The following is a 16972-nucleotide window of genomic DNA, read 5'->3' as shown; positions in this document are numbered from 1 at the left end:
CTTGGTCTGTCCCAGCATGGCAATGCTTATGTAATGTCTCTTTACTGAGGTGAATTATATGTCCTAGGCACTATACAAATTGATCCATATTTCAGTTACCTGTTATTGTTTGCTATTTGCACTATTTTGTTCCACTGTTCAATATTTTAAAGAGAATAAACATAATTGTTTGTTCACCCTGTTTGTCCAGACTATTAAAGAATCCTGGTGGTTTGTGTGTTGGGTCTGTGAGTGCTTTCTGGGAACTGTGGCCTCAAGTAACCTAGAAATCACTGGGGATAACTTGAGAGCGGGAGACCCACCCAGAGGCGGTTGTGACGCAGTCGGTGGGAGGAAGGTGTTCGTGTAGAGCACAAGCAGCAGGTGCAGGCAGACCTGAGCTGTGCTGGGGATAGACCCTTTAAGTGGCTGTGGGGTAACCCTAGGCAGGTGGCTCAGTATTTCGTGGCAACCCTTTGTCTTTGATTTTGGTTATATGTTACTTTAGTGCATCAATATGATTCTGGCGTAGCAGGTTAAATTTATGCTTCATTTGTATTTTCTCTCTAATTCCATCTGATGTACTATTTGTCTTATTTGCAGCACCACTTCTGTTTAGATGTAGCAGATCTTGTAATTTAAGTTATATCCTGCTACTCACTATGGAGCCCTTTTACTAAACTGCGTAAGTGTCTATGCGCACCCAACAAACGCCAAAATGGAGTTACCACCCAGCAACTGTGTGGCTCTTGTGGTAATTTCATTTTTGGAGCGCATCCAAAAAATAATTTTTATTTTCGGACACGCGCCAAGTGGCATTTGATGCATGTAGGTCATTACTGCCCGGTTACCTCATGAGACTTTAGCACTGGGTCATTTTTGCTCATCTATTTTTGGTAAAAAATTTTTAAAACGCATTATTTAGAGGTGTGCTGAAAATTGATTCTGCGTGCATCCAAAACACGCGTCTACACTACCGCAGGCCTTTATTTTAGTGCCTTTGTACAAGGACCCCTATATTTGTTTGGTTTGATGGTTTGTTGGCAACATGTCATTTTTTGTCCAGCCGCCTTAGTGCCTTTCACATTTTGTATTATTTTTTATATTATGGTTTTCCTGCTTCAATATATGCTGTTTGTCTCTTTCACAATCTGTTTTATGTATATATTCACGGACAAACAAACACAGTTAGTGTGTTTCATCCAACAGGCATATTGCATCGCCATTTGATGTCTTTTTTCCATTTGAAGCGAGCTTAAACTATACATCCTTTAATAGATTACATCTGCCATTTGTTCTGTATTAACAGTTCTCTCCATAAATGTTTCTTTGCTTTTAATTATTGGTGGGAGAGTATGTGCTGTTTTTGACATCTTCTAGTTAGTTCTCTGATTTTGGTTGTACCATGATTTTTTACTATTCTTACCATTTGCAAGTGGTGTTTGATTTGGTTTTCATTAAATTATTTGGCACAAGGTTGTTTTATCACAGTTCTATAAGGTTTGGATCACCAGCTGTTTTATATTGATGCTTATGTTGGTTGTCCTTATGAGTTTTTTCAACTCTCAATCATAATTTTCATTATTTATAAGCCAGTGTGGTCTTATGTTTGATTATTAATTTGTTTTATAGCACCAAGATTTCTTCATACTCTTTTTAAAGGTTTGTGACGGCTTCTTTTCATTTTTCACACATGAATTACTCTGGCATTATTTTTGATCACTGTCATTACACTTTATTCACTCTGGTGCTCTAGTTACTCTTTATCACTGATTTTCAATGTTCAGCATAATAATTTGATTTTCAATTTAGCTTATTTTAATTCAGCTTGTTATAAAATTCACCTTTAATACTGATAATGGATTGATATTTCTAATTTGTGGTATTGTAGATGTGAAACACTGGGTGTTGTACAATTCAGAATAAATAATATTTATGTCATTGAATTTCTTTATTAAGTTTTCAAAATTTACAAGATAATACTTATAAATCGGAATTACAGCAAAGTAATTAGAGAAATAGCATCATTCATCCATATCCAAAAAGGAAAAAAAAAATGTTAATCTCCACAACTATTATGCTTGCTCTAAAAATAGGCAAAGTAAACAAAAAAGAAAAGATAAATCGCTTTCTTAGACCACAATTGTGTAGGGAGAGGAGACATCTAGTTAAAGGAGAAACATGAAAGTAATACATTAACGTAAATGGCCTGGCTCGTATACCCCCAGCTTTATATACTATTTCTTAATACTCATCAATCACTATCTGGACAGTTTCTTACTGTCTATAAACGTTTTAAGCTGACCTGGTTCAAAAAAGATGTACTTATTTCCCAGGTATGTAATACAACATTTGCATGGATAAGCCAATACAAAGGAAGCTCCCAATGCTTTAACCTCCTCTCTGTAGGCAAGAAATGCTTTTCTACGATCTTGTGTGGATGTAACCACATCTGGAAAGATCCAGATTTTATGACCACAAAATTCTTTATTTGAGTTCTTAAAGTAAAGTCTTAATAAGGCATTCATATCCTGCTCAAAAACGAATGATACCAAAAGAGTCCTTCGCATTGATACTTCTGATATAGATTCCTCTAGTAATGCTGATAAATCTTGTAAATTCAATTCAGGTGTCTGTATCTAATATTTAATTTTAAATAGCCGTTGGTCACACAGAGGTTTCCTTTCCTTCATTTTTTTCCAAGGCGCAGGAAAAAGTGGCCTGTGGTAATGTGGGTGCATCTTTTTGGTGCGTGCTGGACCACTTTTTACCCCGTCTGGGAAAAAAAGCCATTTTTTGCATTACAACGCACGCAAAATGGAGTTACCACCTGGTTACCACGTGGCCCTTGCAGTAATTTCAATTTTGGCATGCATCCACTACACACATCTGAAAAATATTTTTTTATTTCTAGGTACGCATCCGGGCATCTGACGCACGTAGTTCATTACCACCCAAATTCTTTACCATTAGGTCTATGGCTGGTGGTAAGGTCGCAGACCCAAAATGGAGGTGCGGCAATTTTGATTTTACCGCACGTCCATTTTTGGCAAAAAAAGGCATTTTTTGTAGGTGCGCTGAAAAATAATTCTATGTGCATCCCAAACCCGCGCCTACACTACTGCAAGCCATTTTTCAGCGCACCTTTGTAAAATGACCCTATAGAGATATTCTGGATTTGATTTGTACTTTAAAATTCTTCCGGTTCTAGAATCGCAAAGTGATCATGAACAATTGACACATAACACTATTGAAGATCTTAAGTTTGTTGTAATCAAACAGGTGAAAGCCAGGTGGAGAGGAGGAGATATGGAGAATATGTTGCTTAGGGAAGAACAAACACTTTATCTTTAAATTGAATACGGTCACCCCTTATGGGCTCAAAGCGGAGTTAGACCTTTTGCCTTTTTAATATATATTCTTTATAATTATTTATAATACATGATACAAGCAGACTAAGCATTGTTGTTTTGTTATACAGAAACCCTCTGTTGAAAGATGCTCCTAGAAATTTACACTATGCCTTTTTCAGTAGGTTCTTCTGAAATCCACATTAAAATTCATCTCTTGCCTGTACACAAAATGTCATTACGTTCATGAGACACCAAAATTCCCCCATATATATTAGGACAATTACTCTCTCACAAATCAGACTTTTGTCATACCTTCTAATTAGATATTTCAAGTGGATAATCTTATTTGATACAAGAGGTATTTAGATGCTCTTTTTATTTCTATGTATGTGCCTTATATAAAAAAAGGTTTGTTTTTATCTTTTATCCTTTATTATCTGTGAATTATTCTTAAATTGTTTTAAGCTGTTTTGAATTTGTGTATTATTCTTTTTATTTTTATGTTGATTTCAATAGATTCCTGATGCAGGCCTAGTCGGCCGAAACACAGCTCTGTTGAGTCTCGTTCATCTTTTAATAAACTGTTTTATTATCTGGAGCTCCATCCACTTATTTTTGAGTCATCATCGCTGTTTTGCTATATATGAGCTAAACAATGTAACACTGCGTTTTACTGCGGTGTCTGTTTCTCACATTTATACTTTTATTTCTACACATTTTTATTGGAATCATCCATGGTCCACCTTGGCGGTCAGTGCTCAAGAAAAAGATCTGGGTGTTGTCGTAGATAATACACTGAAATCTTCTGCTCAGTGTGCAGCAGCAGCCCAAAAAGCAAACAGGATGCTAGGAATCATTAGGAAAGGGATGGTGAATAAGACCGAAAATACTATGATGCCTTTGTATTGCTCCATGGTGCGTCCACACTTTTGAGTATTGCGTTCAATTCTGGTCGCCGTACCTCAAAAAAGATATAGCGGAATTAGAAAAGGTTCAAAGAAAAGCGACCAAAATGATAAAGGGGATGGAACTCCTCTCGTATGAGGAAAGGCTAAAGAGGTTAGGGCTCTTCAGCTTAGAAAAGAGATGGATGAGGGGAGATATGATTGCGGTCTACAAAATCCTGAGTGGTGTAGAATGAGTAGAAGTAAATCAATTTTTTTTACTTGTTTCAAAAGTACAAAGACTAGGGGGCACTCTAAGTAACATGGAAATACTTTTAAAACAAATAAGAGGAAATAATTTTTCACTCAACGAATACTTAAGCTCTGGAACTCGTTGCCAGAGGAGGTGGTAACAGCAGTTACTGTATCTGGGTTTAAAAAAGGTTTGGAGAAATTCCTGGAGGAAAAGTCCATAGTCAGCTATTAAGACAGACATGGGAAGCAACTGCTTGCCCTGGGATTTGGAGTATGGATAGTTGCCACGATTTGGGTTTCTGCCAGGTACTTGTGACCTGGCTTGGCCACTTTTTGGAAAACAGGAAACTGGGATAGATGGACCATTGGTCTGACTCAGAATGGCTACTCTTATGTTCTTATGACAAACCAAATTAAAAAGACATCAATTCCTCACTTTCAAATTTTGTAATCCATTTCTTCAGTTGCTGAGGGAAGCTCAATTGGAAACCCAGTTTCAGATCAGTAGAAACAGCCTCTGGTTCTGGAAACTTCATTTTCTGACACCTATGGGTTAGAGAGTTACTGGGATTATTCTGGGAGATGTTCACACCCAGGGGATAGAGATATGAACAGCGGAAGGAATGAAATATACCATGAACACTCAGTTTTCTGTGATTATGGGACTCATTTTTGAAACAGGAAAACATTCAAAAAGTGGCACAAAGTGGCATTTGGACATTTTACTTTGCACAAATCTCTGGCTCACAATTATCCATATGCTAATTTACCATCCAAAGAAATATAAACACATTTTATAGAATTACTTTGTTATGGACAGCGTCAGAGCAGAGACCATCACCAGCACCTCCTTCTGCACTAGGGTTGCGAGGCAGCACCACTGGCAGGGTAGAGGTGGAAAGGAGATTCACAGGGTGGAGTTTGGTGGGGATTGAAGAGAGGATTCTTGGAGAGCCAAATAGGTGCGGACAGGAAGAGGGGAGATATCAGGGAGGTTGGTGGGAGAGAAGTTCTGGCAGTACAGGGATGAAAAAGGGAGAGTCAGGGGGAAGGGAGGGAAGGTCTGTAATTCTCCTCCCCTCTCCTCCATCTCTTCCCCTTCATTTCTCAGTGCTTCCTCCACACCTTAACTCTCCCTGTCCTCATTCAATCCCACCTCCCTCGTTCTCAATCTCAATTCCCTTCTTCCTCACTCAAACCCATCCAGCCACATAGCAAAGGACAGAAAACTAACTTGTACCTGCTCAGAGCATCCTTCACGTCCTAAAGGGAAATGAGACAGAAAATATTTCTAGTTAGATTTCACAGTTTATGAGAACACATTATACATTAGGATACTCTACTCACAGCTCTGCTCAATTACATAACAGCTACAAAATTTTGATGCCATTTCTATGATCAGCGCCCAAAAATCTATAAGAAACACCCAATCTCATTATGGAAATAAAAATTATGTTGCCCAGTGTATCAGCCTTTTTCAAACTTACCATTTTTCTCCTAAGTTGTAGAGATACTTGGGCAACTTTTCAAGTATTTAGATAAAACACACGTCCTTCATACCAATCAATCAGACTTTTGGATGGGGCACAGTACTGAAACCTCCTTAGTGGCTCTGATCCATGATCTGCATGTAAACAATCTCAAGGGCCTGGTTTTGGAGAATGGAGATGGAGGTTGTGATGTCTGCATATGTGACCCACTGGGTGAAAAGGTATCAAAGGCGGAGTGAATTATTTTTACCAGAGGACAGAGGGATATCAACTGTATAATCCTGCAAAATTTCAACCTCAGGAATGGACTAACTACATCTTTAAAAAATGAGAAACGTTTATCAATTAAAAAAAAAAAAGTAATTAACCCCAGAAATCACATACCTCACAGTTTTTAGGCTGTAGAACATGAAAAACACCAACATTGTGAAAAAGTTGCATAGTCTATCTCTACTGACCCTACAGTATACAAAACATTCAAAAATGAAAGTTGCCCAATTTAATCCACCAAACATTTATAGCCTTCATGTCTGTTTTTTATGTAAACCCCTGACAGTTTGGAATTAATAGCAGCAGGGGCAGACTGACAGTTGTCGGGACCCCCGGGCAGTAAGGGTCATCAGGGCACCTCCAGCCACTGCTCCCACCACCTCCCTCATGCAATTCATAGCCCCCCCCCCACACACACACTGCTGTAATTGCTGCTCCCTCCCTCCCACACACTACACATCTTCACGTGTCAGCTAGATAAGATAAGTGCTGGGGAGGAGCCGGATGTCTTTGTACATGTGGGTACCAATGACATAGGAAAATGTGGGAGAGTGGTTCTGGAAGCCAAATTTAGGCTCTTAGGTAGAAAGTTCAAATCCAAAACCTCTAGGGTAGCAATTTCTGAAATGCTACCCGTTCCACGCACAGGGCCCAAGAGACAGGCAGAACTCTGGAGTCTCAATGTGTGGATGAGATGATGATGCAGGGAGGAGGGTCTCAGATTTGTTAGGTACTAGGCAACATTCTGGGGAAGGGGGAGCCTATTCCGAAAGAATGGGTTCCACCTTAACCAGGGTGGGACCAGGCTGCTGGCATCGGCGTTTAAAAAGGAGATAGAGCAGCTTTTAAATTACAGACTGGGGGAAGGCCGACAGTTGCTCAAAAGTGCGTTGTTCGGGATAAGGTATCTTTCAAAGATATCACCAAAACAGGGAAGATAGGGTATCCTGATAGTGAGGTTGCAAAAGAGACCATAGTAGATCAGGTGTCCTTAAATAAAAATAAAAATCAGACAAAAGATTGCAAATTAATACTGTCAAGTACTGAGTATGATGTAAATAGGAACAACAAACACAGTTTGAAATGTCTATATGCGAATGCCAGGAGCCTAAGATATAAGATGGGAGAGTTAGAATATATTGCACTAAATTAAAAATTAGATATAATAGGCATCTCTGAGACCTGGTGGAAGGAGGATAACCAGTGGGACACTGTCATACCGGAGTACAGATTATATCGTAGTGATACGATGGATTGAATTGGTGGAGGGGTAGCATTGTATATTAACGAGAGCCTTGAATCAAATAGATTGAAAATTCTGCAGAAAACAACACACATCTTGGAATCAGTATGGATTGAAATTCCATGTGTAAAGGGGAAAAGGATAGTGATAGGAGTGTACTACAGTCCGCCTGGCCAGGATGAACAGACGGATGCAGAAATGTTAACGGAAATTGGGGGGGGGGTCACGTGACGCCATGCGGGACAGCAGTCGCAGCCGATCAGCTCTCTAGCTCCTGCTCCCTTTCCCAGCGATTCAAATTGATTATCGGACCCTTTCAATGCCTGTTACGGTGACTGGAAGCAAACAGTAAGGCTGGGCACTTCACTTTATATGCTCTGGGGCCGCGACGGCAACAAAATCTGCACATAAAGACAAACCTCGGAGTAGAACGGCGGAATCCAAGATGGCGTCATAGTCAAGCTCTGCGGGCCCGTCAGTCTCATCTGCATGGGTTGCAGAAATAACTACAGAAATGACCGCAGTGCTGGAGGAGTTGTTAGAGAGGCGATTGACGCCCATAGATACTAAGTTAGAACAGCTGCAGACGCGGATGGAAGAGCTGACCCACAAGTGTGTGAATTTTCAAACCCGAATGAGCGAAGTCGACGACCGGGTGACTGAAGTGGAGGACACACAGAAAACTCTTGGGAAAAAGCTGGAGCTTCTAGAGCAAAAAGTGGAAGATTTGGAAAATCGTTCCAGGAGGAACAATTTGCGTTTGATCGGGCGCCCGGAGAATGCAGGTGAGAGGGATCTGGCCAGCCTGTTGGAAAACTGGCTCACAAAGATACTTGCCTTCCCTGCGGACCTGGGGCCGTTGCGAGTGGAGAGGGCTCACAGGCTGGGGCCCCGCCGCACCAACTCTAACAAACCCAGAGCATTTATTCTACGAGTGCTAAACTTCACACATAAACAGTACATTCTGAAGTCCTCACGTATGGAGAAGCTGTTACTGTTTGAAGGCAAAATGATCCTCTGCTTTCAGGATTATTCGGCAGGAGTGGCGGGACGGAGGTGCGCCTTCTCACCGTTGTGCGCCAAGCTATTCTTGGGGAAAGTCCGCTTCACCCTGCTGTATCCTGCTGTGCTGAAGATCACCCACGGGGGAACGGTTCATTCGTTCGAGTCAGTGAAGGAAGCGCAAGGCTACGTGGATCAGATAATGGTGGAAACAGCTGCAGATCCGAGTTGAGTGATATCGAGTTGAGTGGGAACGATGAAGAGACTGGTTTAGAAATCCCCGAGGGTTGTTGCTTGGGGAGGGAGTTTACAGGATGGGATCCTCTCCAGAATTGGCAATCAATCTGGAAGAGTGATGGGACATGGACTGGTAATAAAGCGGCTGAAGGCTGACATAGAGATAGGGACATATGTAAGTAAGCGTTTTGCAAGGACTTAAACCTGGATGTGCGCTTTCATATGTTGGGGGGGAAATGATTAGGAACCAGTAATTTGGGCTAAGAGTGACTTAGTCATGTTAAGATATGAGTTATGTTTTTGTGAAGGGTAGAGGCCGCGATCATGGAAGCGAGTAGATTGCTGGAGGAGGAAGCGGGATGGTGTTAATACGTGACAGGCCACCTTTTCCTCCAAAGTGTGAGGTAAGGTGGCATTGGAAAGGAGGGGGGAGGGAAGGGGGGAGGGGGATGGGGGGAAAGTGGAGCTATAGGGGGTAGGTTAACAACTGGAAGTAAGAGCTTGGGGGCAGAACAAACTGGGCGGCTGCTTAAGAGTGAATGGAATATGATTGGTGAGAGTGGGTCTGACTCAGGGAGGCGGGAGCTGGGATGCTTGCCTGGGCGCATTCAGGGGGATAATGGCATACGAAACACAATAACAATATATAGAGAATGGTAAAGTTGGAAACTTGGAATGTCGGGGGAATCAGTTCCTCGATAAAAAGGACGAAAATATTACAGCACCTACAGAGACACAAATTTGACATTGCCTTACTACAAGAAACTCATCTTAATGAAGCGGAGCATGCCAAGTTGAAAACGTGGTGGGTGGGGGAGTGTGTGGCGGCAGCCCAAGGGGTAAAAGGAGGGGTGGCAGTATTATTCCACAAAGGGGTGGTAGCGGCAATCAAACCCATATATATATAGATGGAGGGGGTAGATATGTACTGGTAGAAGTGGAAAGTAAGGGTCAAAAAATCTTGTTGTGTAATATATATGCACCTAACCAGTATGACAAAAAGTTCTACAAGGAAGTGATAAGACACCCAATTGATTCCTCGGGGGCCCCTTTGGCGGTGGGGGGGAGATTTCAATACGGTGTGGGATCCTCATATTGATAGTTCACAAGGGGACCGGCGAGATCTGGGGGCTTCCAATAGTGGCTTGAAAAGAATGGGGGGACTCCTATTTATTTATTGTATTTGTATTCCACATTTTCCCACCTATTTGCGGGCTCAGTGTGGCTTACAATACATTGTGAATGATGGCAATACAATTTGTTGCAGTTCGATTATGGGTTACATTATGAAGAGTTATGGGAAGACAAAGTCAAAAAGTCATATGGGGAATAGAGCAGTGGAATGTAACAATGGGGAAATGATAGGGCGATAGAACAATAGCAAGAGAACATTAGAGTATAACAATTTTATCTGTGGGTAGAGTTTTAAGTGTGGTGAAAGTATGGGGGAAGAGAATTCAGAGAGAGTGTATTGGTGCATTTCTATTAGTGTGTATGGATTTCATGTGTTTTGATCCTTGCAGTAAATTTTCTCAAAGAGATGAGTCTTCAATAGTTTGTGGAAGTCGGTTAATTCGTAGATCGTTTTCAGGTTGCGTGGTAGTGTATTCCAGAATTGCGTGCTCATATAAGAGAAGGTTGAGGCATGCAGTACTTTGTATTTTATGCCTTTGCACTTAAGGAAGTTAGACTTAGTTGATGCCTGGCATATTCTACACCCTATGGAAAGGGACTATACACACCTTTACTGGGCACATCTCACCCAGGCACGCATCGATTATATTCTAACGTCAAATGAATTGTTTGGTAGCATACTCAAGGTGGAGATTGGACCTTATGTGATCTCAGATCATGCCTGGGTGTGTATGGACTGGGAAGTGGGCCCAGGGTCTCATAAGCATAGTTCTTGGAGGTTCCTGGTTGAATTGTATGGGGATATGGGCTTTAGGGAAAAACTTGTTGAGTGCTGGCGAGACGATAATCCGATACTATACTGGGAAGCCGCGAAAGCGGTACTCTGTGGTGATATAATCAGTTACACACACTTTGTTCGCACAGCGCGCAAGAGAGAGATTTTGAGATTGAGTTCCCAAATGTGCAAAGCCCGGAAACTTTTTGGGCAGACACATGGCGCTCAACGAGCTATTACATCAAAGAGCCACTAAATCACTAGCTTATTACAAATACAAGCTATATAAGCATGGAAACAAAATGGGACGTCTATTGGCGCGACTGGCGCGGCCTAAGGGGGGGGAAGAAAGGAAATTAGGGATGCAAACAAACTGGGCAACACGATAATAATGAATGATTTCAATTACCGTGATATTGAGTGGGTAAATGTAACATCAGGGCATGCTAGGGAGGTAAGATTCCTTGACGAAATCAAGGACAGCTTTATGGAGCAGCTGGTACAGGAGCCGACAAGAGAAGGAAAAATTCTAGACCTAGTCCTTAGTGGAGCACATGATCTGCTGCGGGAGGTAATGGTGCTGGGGCCGCTTGATAACAGTGATCATAATATGATCAGATTTGATATTAGCTTTGAAGTAAGTATATAAAGGAAATCAAATACGTTAGTGTTTAACTTTAAAAAAGGAGACTATGATAAAATGAGAAGAACGGTGAAAAAAAAAAACTTAGAGGAGCGGCTGCGAGGGTCAAAAATTTACATCAGGCATGGATGCTGTTCAAAAACACCATCCTGGAAGCCCAGGCCAAATATATTCCGTGTATTAAAAAAGGAGGGAGAAAGACCAAACGACAGCCGACATGGTTAAAAGTGCCTGATGGGGAAGAAAGTGATCATGAATGGGTGGTTGACTGTAGATCCACCAGATTTTTGGCACTGGAGGAATAGATTTCATGACCTATTGCTGCATGAACGCCGGGTGGTGGGACCCTCTCCGAAGAACAGAACACGCTTTTTGGAGTTCTGGGGACCTTATATCCAGTCCCTGTCTTCACATGCGCGAAGTTTAGTATTAAATGGTTTATAATTTTTTTTTCTCTCTTTCTTCTCTCTGTCTCTTCTCCTTCTTTCACAAGGGGCTAAGCTACCGATAGTTGGTATGGGGACCTGAGTGGGTTCCTCGTGGCTCTAGCATAGGGCTTAATAGGAGAATGGGAGGTGATCAGATAAAACCCTCTCATTTGATTAAGATGTTTCACTTGGGTCCTCTAACGATCAATATTGTGACAGGGGTTTGCTGGCCCCATGGTGTATAAAGCTTGGAGAGATTGACTATACAATTATAACCTGTGTATTCTTTGAGACTTTAATACAAAGGAAGGGGGAGGGGGGGAGGGAATGTTCATTCTGGGTGTGGGATAGGAAGAATGTGGAGAATGTTTAGGAATACATGTTTAGATGGGGGTGGATATGTCGAGGGTTGGGGGGAGGGGTTGGGGGGGATTAAAAACATAAAATCTCTTTTTGTTATAGAATTGTATTTGTAGGTGTGAACTTATCCTGTACTCATATTGGTTTCTTCCAAATGGTTTAAGTTGTTTGCATTGTGTTATCTTGATCTTAATAAAATCGTTGAAACATAAAAAAGTGAGGTGAAGGAAGCTATTAGAGCTAAAAGAAAATCCTTCAGAAAATGGAAGAAGGAACCGACTGAAAATAATAAGAAACAGCATAAGGAATGTCAAGTCAAATGCAAAACGCTGATAAGGAAGGCGAAGAGGGACTTTGAAAAAAAAATTGTGTTGGAGGCAAAAACACATAGTAAAATTTTTTTTTAGGTACATTAAAAGCAAGAAGCCAGCAAAAGAATCGGTTGGACCACTAGATGACCGAGAGATAAAAGGGGCGATCAGGGAAGACAAAGCCATAGCGGAGAGATTAGATGAATTCTTTGTTTCGGTCTTCACTGAGGAAGATTTGGGAGAGATCCAGTGCCAGAAATGGTATTCAAAGCTGACAAGTCAGAGAAACTGAATGAAATCTCTATTCTTCACTGTATTTGTCAATGTAATTGTACCCCTACTGTATTTGTTTTTACACAGGAGTCTGTAACCACCTCTCCGGAACTATGTAAGCCACTTTGAGCCTACTAATACGTGGGAAAAGGTGGGATACAAATGTAACAAATAAATAAATAAACCTAGAGGATGTAACGGGAAAATTTGACAAATTGAAGAGTAGCAAATCTCCTGGACCAGATGGTATTCATCCCAGAGTACTGATAGAATTAAAAAATGAACTGGCGGAACTATTGTTAGTAATATGTAATTTATCTTTAAAATCGAGCGTGGTACCGGAAGATAGGAGGGTAGCCAATGTAATGCCGATATTTAAAAAAGGTTCCAGAGAGATCAAGATGGCGTCCGTGGAAGGAGCAGCAAATTGAAGTTCTGAGATACGAGTGGGTTCTCCCAGCGTCTCTTACCCTACCTTGTCCATATTATGGTTAAAAGGAAGGGAAAGGCAGGTGCTAAAGCTGCTTCTAGCACCGGGAATATCTTACCGCAACGACAGCCTACCTTAGAAGTCTTCGGGCTCCAAACGCTGGGACCACAATCTTTTATCCAGGTTGGACCCCCCGGAACAACAATTTACCAGGGATCTTGGCGAAGAGGCAGCATCGTTGAGTCCGCCTTGCAGAGTTGCGCCGCTGAGACCGGGAGGAGAGACGGACCCCGCAGGTGAACTTCTTTCGGAAAGTTTTGAGGTTCGAAGCGGTCCTGTGGGCTTTTCGACGCCAGACGCGACGGCGCCTGAGCGTAGAATGGAGGGAGTGGAGACTGTGCCCCCTTCCAACCAGACGCCTCCACCAGCGGGAATCGGCGAATTAAAACGGCCAGCAATTGTAACTTTGGAATCCCTCTGGGATGTCATGCAGGCAATGAACTTTTCCCTACAAAAGATATCATCTACATTGACTGCTGAAGTAAAGGCAATTCAAAATTCCCAACAGTTGATTGAGTCAAGAACAGCAAAACAAGAGGAGAAAAGTGAGTCAAATTCTCTCGCAATTAAAAAATTACAAACTCTAGTGGAGAATGTCCTTATGGAGAAAGAAAGGGAACAAAGGAAAGTAGAATTTCTTGATAATCAGATTAGATGAAACAACTTACGTTTTTTAAACTTTCCCAAAAGCCCTTTAATACCTCCTACTGAGATGTTACAGAAATATTTCCTGGAAGTTCTTAGGATTCCAAAAGAAACTTTTCCACCGGTTGTTAAGGCCTACTATATTACCGGAATCAGATCGAACTTGGAGGAGGCTCCAGGGTTAAATTTAACTCAATTTCTTGAAACATCACTAGAGACTATTACTGAACGTACTACTCTCCTAGTGTCTTTTGCGTTCGAGACTGATCAAAATAATATTTTAAGACTTTACTTTAAAGCTATGGCGGCTCAGTTCTATGGCTCGAGGATACAGATATTTCCTGATGTCAGTAAATCTACACAAAAAAAAAGTCGAGAGTTTTTGGGCTTTAGATCTCGAATTCTCTCTTTAGGAGGAACATTTAAATTAAAATTTCTATGTAGATGCCTCATTTCTTTTGAAAATGTTCATTATGTATTTTTCGACCCAGAAAAACTGAAGTGTCTGTTAATTAGTAAGGAAAGTAGGGAAGTTCAATCCTTGATGACTCCAATAGGTAGATAAAACCGCTGGTAATGATTGTGTTCCCTTCCTTCTTATGTTTATAAGAATAATCTTATAATTTTGACTGAATTATTTCTTTGTATCTTGATCATGTTTATTAGTGGACTAAGTATATAAGAAATTTTCAGAAAATCCATGAGAATGTAATGGATGGTATATTTGCCTGAGTGTATTGCCTGATTTCTATACATTTAATATTTTGAATGTATTATGTTTAAATGCTAATTAAAAAAATAAATTAATTAATTAAAAGGTTCCAGAGGGGATCCGGGAAATTATAGACTGGTGAGTCTGATGTTGGTGCCGGGCAAAATGATAGAGACTATTATTAAGAACAAAATTACAGAGCTTATTCAAAAGCATGGATTAATGAGAAAAAGCCAACATGGATTTAGTGAAGGGAAATCTTGCCTCAACAATCTACTACATTTCTTTGAAGGGGTGAACAAACATGTGGATAAAGGCGAGCCGGTTGATATTGTGTATCTGGATTTTCAAAAGGCATTTGACAAAGTGCCTCATGAAAGGCTCCAGAAGAAATTGGAAAGTCATGGGATAGGAGGCAGTGTCCTATTGTGGATTAAAAACTGGATAAAGGATAGAAAACAGAGGGTAGGGTTAAATAGTCAGTATTCTCAATGGAGGAGAGTAGATAGTGGGGTTCCTCAGGGGTCTGTGCTGGGACCGCTGCTTTTTAACATATTTATAAATGACCTAGAGATGGGAGTAACTAGTGAGGTAATTAAATTTGCTGATGACACAAAGTTATTCAAAGTTGTTAAATCGCGAGAGGACTGTGAAAAATTACAAGAGGACCTTACGAGACTGGGAGTCTAAAAGGCAGATGACGTTTAATGTAAGCAAGTGCAAAGTAATGCATGTGGGAAAGAGGAACCCAAAATGTAGCTACATAATGCAAGGTTCCACATTAGGAGTCACCGACCGAGAAAGGGATCTCAGTGTCGTTGTTGATGATATATTGAAACCCTCTGCTCAGTGTGCTACGGCGGCTAGGAAAGCAAATAGAATGTTAGGTATTATATGGAAAGGAATGGAAAACAAAAGTGAGGATGTTATAATGCCTTTGTATCGCTCCATGGTGCGACCACACCTCGAATATTGTGTGCAATTCTGGTCACCGTATCTCAAAAAATAGTGGAATATGAATAGGTACAGAGAAGGGCAACAAAAATGATAAAGGGGATGGGACGGCTTCCCTATAAGGAAAGGCTGAAGTGTCTAGAGATCTTTAGCTTGGAGAAAAGAAGGCAGATGGTAGATATGATAGAGGTCTATAAAATAATGAGTGGAGTGGAATGGGTAGACGTGAATCGTTTGTTTACTCTTTATGTTTCAACGTTTTTTATTGATGACAATTCAAAAGACATACATTTCGCAGTCTAGATATACAGAAGCTCAAATATGGTAAAGTTATCTATTAAATCAATTGACTACATTCCGTCATCAAACTATTAACATTTACCCCTCTCCCCCCCCCCCCCCCCCCCACCCATCCCTCTCTTTTGGTTCCACAGTCCATTAACAATACTACCACAATACCACAACATTCCCTCTTAAACTGAAATAACATAATATATGCCTAAATATTCTAGATCGTGACAACCATAAAATGTATCTTCAACTTATCTTCCCCCAATTTTCCCCCCCTTGAAATTCGTTTGTTCACTCTTTAAAAAATTACTAGGAATAGGGGGCATGTGATGAAGAAACAAACTAGTAAATTTAATACAAATCGGAGAAAATGTTTCTTCACTCAACATGTAATTAAACTCTGGAATTCGTTGCCAGAGAATGTGGTAAAGGTGGCTAGCTTTAGCGGGGTTTAAAAAAAGGTCTGGATGGCTTCCTAAAGGAAAAGTCCACGGACCATTATTAAATTGACTTGGGGAAAATCCATTACTTATTTCTGGGATAAGCAGCATAAAATGTATTCAACTTTTTCAGGATCTTGCCAGGTATTTGTGATGTGGATTGACCACTGCTGGAAACAGGATGATGGGCTTGATGGACCTTTGGTCTGTTCCAGTGTGGCAATATTTATGTACTTATGACCCCTGCAATTGCGTCCTATCTTAAAGGGCCCTGGTGGTCTAGTGGCTTCTTCGGGGGCAGCTGTTACTAGTGTGTCCGGGCCCAGCACCGGTGAGTTTTCAAAATGGCTTCTGAGATTTCCCGCGGCAGTCTCAAGCTTCTCGGCAATCTCAGCAGCCATTTTTAAAACACACTGGCACCAGCCCCAGGCACACTAGCGGCAGTGGGCAGAAAAGAGTGTGATTCTTTCTTGCCTGGATGCCCCCGAAGATACCACCAGACAACCAGGGCCTTTCAAGGTAGGACTGCCAGTGGCGGCGGGCAAACAGGCAGAGCCTCTGGGCTCCCTGGAGCCTCTGGGCCCTCATGCACTGCCCAGTAGACCAAATGGTCAGTCCGCCCTTGAACAGGAGAGTAAGTTCCTGTAGAGAGTCACTGGGGGGGGGAAGTCGGTGCCGTAGCGCGGGTGCCTGACACCCGGGGCGGGTCGCAGCTGCGCCCCCCCCCCCCGGGTGCAGGCACGGCGCCCCCCCTCCGGAGCGCACGCCCCCCCAAACGCACCCTCCCCCCGAAATGAAGCCTA

At 41.6% G+C, this 16972-nt stretch overlaps 1 protein-coding gene across 3 annotated transcripts in view; it reads right to left on the bottom strand.

The window, feature by feature from the left end:
* The window catches only part of LOC115458831 (E3 ubiquitin-protein ligase TRIM39-like), a 50798-nt gene that overhangs the window by 27510 nt on the left and 6316 nt on the right, over positions 1-16972 (bottom strand). For all 3 annotated transcript variants that reach the window (XM_030188655.1, XM_030188653.1, XM_030188654.1), the window contains exons 4-5: positions 5712-5734; positions 4908-5017 (exon numbers count right to left, since the gene is read on the bottom strand). In XM_030188655.1, the coding sequence (XP_030044515.1) occupies positions 4908-5017; positions 5712-5734 (133 nt within the window). The remainder of the gene's footprint in view (positions 1-4907; positions 5018-5711; positions 5735-16972) is intronic.

This window comes from Microcaecilia unicolor, unplaced genomic scaffold (assembly GCF_901765095.1).
Source record: "Microcaecilia unicolor unplaced genomic scaffold, aMicUni1.1, whole genome shotgun sequence".
Lineage (NCBI taxonomy): Eukaryota > Metazoa > Chordata > Amphibia > Gymnophiona > Siphonopidae > Microcaecilia > Microcaecilia unicolor.
The sequence above is the reverse complement of the archived record's forward strand: the minus strand, read 5'-3'. Positions and strand labels throughout refer to the sequence as shown.